The 8,802-nt window shown below is 34.6% G+C and overlaps 1 protein-coding gene across 1 annotated transcript; it reads left to right on the forward strand.

The window, feature by feature from the left end:
• Nucleotides 1-3,477: 3,477 nt before the first annotated feature.
• On the forward strand, nt 3,478-6,512 carry LOC117328500 (toll-like receptor 4). The gene has a single exon (XM_033886037.1). It carries the CDS (start codon nt 3,478-3,480, stop codon nt 5,965-5,967), a length of 2,490 nt encoding a protein of 829 aa, XP_033741928.1. The 3' UTR covers nt 5,968-6,512.
• Nucleotides 6,513-8,802: the final 2,290 nt, after the last annotated feature.

The raw sequence follows: 8,802 nt of genomic DNA on the forward strand, positions 1-8,802 counted from the left end.
CAATTATTTCAACGGTTGTTTCCCAACCCTGCTGCATAAAATTAATTCCTGGGAATCTAAAATCGTAAACACACCATCTTTCAGTATGTGATACAAAACATTCTCACTCCATCCAAGATCAGGTTACTGTTCAAACTACTGATGTATTGATCCGAATCAATGCAAGCAATTTAAATTCAGGCAAATACATTGATTCACCATTATGGAGATGTAACGGAAAGAAAACGTCATATCATTATTTTTAAATGTTATCTATATGAACAACAAAGGCCGGATTTATGGATGAAATAAATAATCCGCAACAGTTTGCTCTGACATTGCTGACTCGTGGATATTACGAACTATCTGATGGTTTAAAAATCAACAGTCTGCAATATGTTCAAGAACTTATCAAATATACAAAAGTTTTCATTATATGATATCATATGAAAAATGTCCTGACCTTGTAATGTTTTAAATGTTTTGAATGTCATTCTATTATGTATTATGTATTAAATACATGTAGTACTAACGGCTTGCTTCTTGGATTAGTTCATAGATTATTTTATTTATTTATGTTTAGAATTCATTAATACATCATTGTATTGATTTCCACATAAACAATATCAATCAATTAATGTACGATATAATATTCGTGAAAGCTTCGATGGGTGTTGGGGCACCCGGTCTGAACCTAGCATACCTAGGTGGAAAGCTAGAGGAGGTGTATTGACTGATTTAAGACACCAATCCAACACCCAAACAAAAGCTATATGTAATACCGCTTTCAAAATCTAATATCCATACTGCAGATGTACATGAAGGAATTATATCCCTTTAACCAATAACAGTTTGTATCAGTACATATACTGACCAATTTATCTTAAGAATATATTTACCTGCTTCAATTTGTTCTATTTATCAAAATTTCCAATCACCTATTTTTATACGGAGAACATTTATATAGGCTTAGCATGCTATCTGATTCTATTGCATTCTTTTGTTTAAAATGAAAATGAAAGTTAGAAAACAAAAACAACTAAGTTTTTATTTGGTCAAGTAAAACTAGAGTTAAGAGAGTATTGTAGTGTCCAAGATATTGTGGACGACAGGAGGTTACCAAATTAGAGTCTTGAAGAGGAGCGATGTAATGTCAAGAATATTGTCGAGGATAGCAGGTTACCAAATCAAGAGCAGATATACAATGTGAGATCTGATTACAGCGTAACAGTCTCCGAAAAATCTGACGACGAGAGGCAACCAAATTTGAGTCTCTGAACACAGTAATGATAACAATATCAAAAGTATTGTCAACGACTGAAGGCGACCAAATTTGAATCTTGAAGAACAACTATGATACTGCAGCGTAACACCCCCGGAAAATCAATGGGAGGCGATCAAATTTGAGTTTCGAAGAGCAACAATGTACAGTGAGAACTAAGAGGAATGTTGAAGGGAATGTCCCAAAAAACAAATAATTCAGGAATTAAGAAAATTTCAACTAATTGAACAGTTAATGAAATCAATTATCAGATACATACAACATGAACAGGTCTACTCGGGTCACCTTTCGGAATCACACTACGTCGAACAGACTTTACTTGGTAAGGATATAACAAACTTATCTCTGTATAAAGTTTTCAAAGGAAAGACGAACTTTTATAAGCTGTCCTTGTCTTGTAGCTTATCACGGAATGTTACCATTAACAATTACGTCGTTAGCATTATCAAAATTGCGAGAACTTTCTAATTATCTGGATACAGCACAATATATCAAACTGAACAGGAGCAACAATGCATTACCTGGTATAATCCAGATGGACTGTATTCATCAGCAATATCCCCATTTATGAAATCTGTAGGGTTCTTGCTATCTAAATTTGATTTTATTTACATTTTATAAATATGGTGAACTGTGAAATTTACACTAAGCGAAGTAAAATAAGATACTGAGTGTTTTATTCTATCAAAGATATTATCCTTACTTGGTGTTATATTTCAGGAGTCCTTCTGTTTAAGCACGTAGTGAACGTCAAAAGAGACGACAAGACAGCGTTAGTATAGTGATATAGTGTCCACCCCTAGTCTAGGACACAGTGTTAGTATAGTGATATAGTGTCCACCCCTAGTCTAGGACACAGTGTTACCATAGAAAGTGAGCCGACAGTGTTACCATAGAAAGTGAAGCCGAGTTAATGACAAATACTGAACATGTTGAAAATGATCAATGTCGATCCTTCCATTAAAAAAGATCGCAACCTCAAATACTACATGCATAAAGGTTTTAATGACTATGACCATGTCATGCTGTTTTTGATATTCTTGGTCCAGCTGCACATGATTTGCAGTTCAAATGCTCTGTCTAGTCACCAGAAAAACCTTTGTTTTTGACACTTATGAAGTTACGCAGAGCAGCAGAAAGCATTGAACTTTTAACATTAGCACCAATCATGTCAGTAGCAAATACATATTTGTAGTGCTGTAATCAGACACAGAGGTCATCCTTAACGCTATAACACGGTATCTTAATTACTTCATTAATCAGAATGTTAACGAACGTGCATGTTCATTATCAATTAAGTTTCATTTGTTTTCCTTTCTGACTGAGTATCCCTACGACTAGATATACATATGTACTTTGAAATGATATAATAATAAAAACAACTTTAAAGTTAAAGTATTTCACAATAGTAGACATAGTATTAGTTTAACAATTTATTCCAAGGTGTACTTCAAACATGATGTTCAACACTTATATATACCGCTGAACACTAAGGCAAGAACAAAAGCAGAAACAAACCAGGTAGTTGTTGTATGATCTGAAAATGTAAAGGAATTTTCTTCCGGTCCAGAGCCTCGTCGCGTTTGTGTATGGTATGGTAAACCAGGAACGAATTGATGTGAATGGAAAACCAGCGGTAGATAGTGTGGGGTATTTAAACCGGAAATTAGGGACTAGATAGTATTATGCTTATCGTCATGAAACTTCTACTTTCTGTAACCATTTTAGGATGGGTATTAGGACTGACAGGTAAGTCTATCAATCTAGCATTTATTTGGATGGGTATTAGAATTAACTGGCAGGTCTATAGCTAACCACTTTAGGCTGGGTATTAGGATCGACAGGTAAATTTATCGCTGTAATCCTTTTAGGGTGTAAAAGGATTGACAGGTAATCATTTTAGGGTGGGTATAAGGATTGACGGGTAATCATTTTAGGGTTGGTATTAGGATCGACAGGTAAGTTTATCGCTGTAACCCTTTTAGGGTGTATAAGGATTGACAGGTATCACTGCAGTTTTCATAAAACATTTCATAGCTTAAGAATATACAGATAATACCGATCAATATTGTTGAGATTTGTAAAGATTCAATGCTCTTCCTTATACAACAAAAATGATATCTTTTTCCTTGTTTGATTTTGTTTTGCTATACTCTGATTGATATTAAAATAAGGATGTAAATTAATATCGATCACCAATAGTACTAAATCACCTAATGGTAGTATTGGTTCCATTGGTACCAGGTGTCCGTGGATACCCCGACTGCTGTGTGGAGAGAAGTGTAGGAGACGAGATGGACGTCACCTGTCGACGGTGTAGACTAAACACTGTACCACAGGATTTACCTGTCAACGTCACACAACTAGATCTGGCGAACAATGAACTTACCATCTTACAACCGAAATCTTTCTCCAGTTTACCCAATTTAAAAACCCTGAAACTGGATTCAAACAGGATGAGAAACATATCACTTGGAGCATTTGACGGTCTCGTAAACCTGAGGTATCTCAGCCTCAGTGATAACAGTCTGGATAGCTTTGGGGAATACGTGTTTCAACCTCTGGTCAACCTTCGAGTTTTACAACTAAAACATAATAGATTCCATATCCATAAAACCTACCCAGTAACGGCGCTGTCATATCTTACCAGCATGGAGATTATGTACATTGACATTTTTGAACAATTCAGTTTTGGAAGTGCATTTTTGGGTTTAAACAAGTTGACGACTTTGAACTTAAATGGTATTGAGAAATGTCCCATTCGAAATACATCCTTCAGGGGATTGGAAAATTTGAAAATAACACATCTCACCATAAATTCTCGAATCAATTTTATAGAAAATGACGCATTTTCTCCGTTCAGAAACCTTACTCTACTGAGCATAGATTCCCGTCGGTCGTTAGATATCCGTGAAGTTTTCCAAGCTCTATACGGAGTACGAAACCGAGCAATGGATGAAATAAGATCCACTAGGAATTTCCGGATGTACGGAAGTCCTATAAAGTTAAAGATAATTGATATTCTTTTTCTAAAGTCAATCTGTGTAAAACGCCTTTATCTCAGAAGGAATGCATTAACCGCTATCCCTCTAGATGTAATCACATCATGGACAAGCCGAAATTGTGTAGAAGTTTTAGACGTTTCAGAAAATAAGTTTACATCCATTCCCATGATGCTGATAACGGTTTCATTATTTCGCTCTCTAACTCGTTTTACTATCACAAACAACATTCCTAGTCGCTCGAAACGAGGGTTACTAAAAATTGAAAATTTAAACGTTGAAGATGAAAGTATTATTTATCTTCCTCATAACTTAATATTCCTAAATTTCAGCCACAATAATATATATAGTCATGACGATCATCTACATTATTCATCCAACAATTCTTTAAAATTTCTTGACATGAGCTATCAACGTAAAGGGAAGTTCAGATTTACTGTACACGGTATGGCACTGACTCACCTCAAAGAGCTGTATGTATCGGGTATGGATTGCTATCATAGCAGGTGTGTTGAGTTCGCCGGCATGACTAATCTTGCAAAGGTCGTCGCAAGGCAGTGCAGTTTGGAAAATGATTTCCTGACTTCCAACTCGAAGTCAGTATTCAATGGACTTCGTAACCTGACATATGTGGATTTGTCAGTAAACCATCTCAAGGAATGGGATTCTTTAACATTTCATGATCAAAGACAATCCTTGAAAGTTTTACTCATCTCGGAGAATGAAATAAACGTGTTTCCAACACAAGCTTTAGAAACCCTTGAACAACTGGAATACGTTGATATCGGTAATAACGCCCTATCAACACTGACATTATCAGATTATAACATATTAGACAAACTAAAACAACAATCTTCAAAGTTCCTGGTTAATCTGCACGGTAATCCCCTCCTATGTAGCTGTGACGATTTGGATTTCCTGCGTTGGGCTGTAAGAACAACAGTACTTTTTGACAAAGAAAATCTTCGATGTGTCACACCACACGGTGATTCAATCAGGATTAAAGATCTAGAAAGAAACTTTGAGAGATTTGAGATCGACTGTGCTTCCTTCAGCTGGCTCATTGTCTCCATACTACTGCTCGTAGTAATGGTCGTGTTGGTTACGTTGTCGTTGGTATCCTGGAGATACAGCGCCAAGTTACGGGTCTGGTGTAGACAACCAGCTGATGGCGAGTTTAAACACTATGCCTTTATATCATATTCCGACAAGGACAGCAAATGGGTCCGAGATCAACTTACATCACACTTAGAACAAGAAGGACTTTCGTTCATGTGTGCAGACAAAGACTTTGAACCAGGAAAAGATATCGCTACAAACATTTTGGACGCGATAGATAGTTGTTATAAGTCTGTGTTCGTGGTGAGCTATCATTTCCTGAACTGTGAATGGACTAGGTATGCTATGCAGGTAACAAGTGGTTATTCCTTTCGAAAAGGCCGAGAGGATATGAACATTATCATCCTATTAGATGATATTGAACTCTCTGAGTTGCCCAAACTACTTCGTAAAAACTGGGACAATGTCGAATGTTTACGATGGCCATGTGATGATTCCTCACTGGAAGAATGTGCTGATAAAACCATATCAATGGAAAAAGCAAGGGAGAAAGTTTTGAGAAAATTATCAAAATACATCCGAAAGGGGAATCCTGAAATTGTTAAACCAGAGGAGGAAGTTTCAATGAGTGACACAAGGTTGTAAGGTGGAAAACCAACACCAATTGTTTATAGTTTGATATCCGAAATACCATAACGTGTGATTTATATGCAGAAATGATATTCATACATATACGCATTATAAATATAGCTACATGTATTCGTTTACTCTATTACATCCAATACTCTTATCTCGAAGTTTTCTTTCAATGACTTTGACTTCGAGACAACAATTAATTTAAGCTTTTCCAGAGCATATTTCCCTATCTCCCAGAAAATATTTCCTTGAAACCTACAACACCCATCAATCATGTATTTCCTTTACTATTAATAAACCTCATCATTGAATTAGCTCCATGTGTTCGAGGATAAATTGATAATTATTAATTTGGTAAAACTTGCTATATTGATGATATATCATTTTGCCTTGTTACTCGCACATCTTCCACTCTGTGTGCAAAAAGATGATAGGCTTAACTGTCCTGTTAGTTTTGATAGTCAAACTTAAAGCATTATCTAGGAAATTATTTCACTGTATAATTACAAGTCTTCTATTTTGTAAATGAATATTTGGATGCGTCGCTTAAATAGAAATTAAACGGCGCGCGTGTCTAAACTTCATCGGTCGGGAAATGAATTTGGCATATTTGTTTATATATATATATATATAGAGAGAGAGAGAAAAAATAATAGTAGTCCTTGTGGAAGAAAATATATGGAAAAATTAAAAAAATGACTCAGACAACATCTAACGTTTTCGTCCCGTCTAGGGGACTCTTCAGACTGTTTATTTTCAATTGCACCATGACGTCATAATGATCATGACGTCATAATAACAGTTACGTCATACAATACCAACAACTTACAACAATAACAACTTACATGTACATACAAATGAAAACTGTTTACGCACTATTCAGACTTGGTTTTAATAGCTTAATAAACTCTGACTCCTTTGATTCTCGTTTTATTGTATCAGAAGTATCCATCTTATATAAAGGGAAAATTTTAAAATCACCATTACTACAATTATGAATATGCTTACTAACATTTAAAAATCTGAGATTATCCGAACGTATTTGTTGACGATGGACTGTCATTCTGGTTCTCAATTCATTACCAGTTTGTCCAATATAAAAATCACTACATTGAGAACAAATCATAGCATAAATAACATTACGGCTTTTACAATCTATATTTCTTTTAACATTAAAAGTGAAGCCATTTTTGAAATTGAAAGTGCTACCTTCCACAATAAGTTTACATGTACCGCAACGCGGTGTATTACATTTAGAAACCTTTGTGCATTTTAAATTATCATTGAACTTAGAACTTGTCAAAATATGACGTAGGTTTTTAGGTTGTCTTTTACTATTTATTAAAGTATACTTGTTTAAAACCTTACCCATTCTATCATTACTTTGCTTAAGTTCTTCACATTTATTGCGAATAATAGGAAATATATCAAAATTACGAGGATTGAAAGTAGATACAAAAGGCAATACTGATTTATTGTCGTCAACAGAATGACGGGATGTAAAAGGTCCCTTATCGATTGCTAATTGTTTACCTTTTTCTATCATTTCTTTAGGATAGCCTTGTGATTTTAAGAATACTGTAAGTTCATTTAGTCTTGTATTTACTGTTTCTTTTTCACTAACGATAGATATTATGCGTGACGCTAAATTGAAAGGAATATTAGTTTTGATATGTTTAGGATGATTAGAATAAAAATTTAAGTAATTATGCGAATCTGTAGGCTTTCTATATAAATCTGTTGAAATAGTATCACCTTTTATTGCAACCAACACATCTAGAAAAGGAAGTGAAGAATCACTCGCCTCCGTTGTGTAATTAATCGACGGGTGTAAACTATTGAGGTCTTTGTTTAGTTCTTCTATAGAAATATTAGGTGGACATATAACAAAACAATCGTCTAAAAAACGGAAAAAGTTATTTTCAAGGAAATCACGATATTCCCTACCGTATTTATGTTCAGATATAGCGTACAATTGTTCTTCTAGGTAACCAAGGACTAGAGTGGCATAAGTAGGTGCCACTTTGGTACCCATAGCCGTACCCATCTTTTGATGGTAATATATATCATTAAAAAAGAACACATTTCTGTCTAGAATAATTTCCAAAGCATTAAGAATGAATTCATGATCAAAACGTTGAACGATAATTTCAGGGTGTTTTTTCAACCAATATTTTACAGCTTTCAATCCTAGTTCATGAGGAATCCTGGTATACAAACTAACAACGTCAAAAGTAACTAATTTAGAATGAGGTTTGACATGTTTAGGCAAATGGTCCAAAAATCAAAGTCGTCTCTTATAAAACTTTTGACAGTATTACAAAGAGGTTTCAAAAGTATATCTACAAAATGACTGAGACGTTGCGTACTACTGTTTGGACCACCGACAATAGGTCTGAATTTTAAGTCATCAGGATCTAGTATCGTAGTACACTCTGAATTTTGACTTTTGATAGCTTCATTTATTAATTTACTTTTGTGTATTTTAGGCAAGCCGTAAAAATAACTAGTACTATGTACAAAATCAGTAAGATAGTCAATTTCTTTTTCCATAAAATTATTTTTGAACTTATCAATTAATTTATCGATTAGGTTACGGGTAGTCGCATCGGCATTACAATCTACAACCTCGTAAAAATCACCATCAGTCAACATTTCTATGATCTTTTCACAATAGTATGTTTTATTCATAATGACTACAGCGCCGCCTTTATCAGCCTCTTTAATTATGATAGAATCATCTTTACGGAGATCATCTATAGCTCTTTGTTGATTATACGACAAATTACGTTTTATTCTTTTTATTAGAAGAAGAATTACCGTTATTGTCTAAAGGAAGTTTTT

Source organism: Pecten maximus, chromosome 5 (assembly GCF_902652985.1).
Source record: "Pecten maximus chromosome 5, xPecMax1.1, whole genome shotgun sequence".
In the NCBI taxonomy this organism is placed as follows: Eukaryota; Metazoa; Mollusca; class Bivalvia; order Pectinida; family Pectinidae; genus Pecten; species Pecten maximus.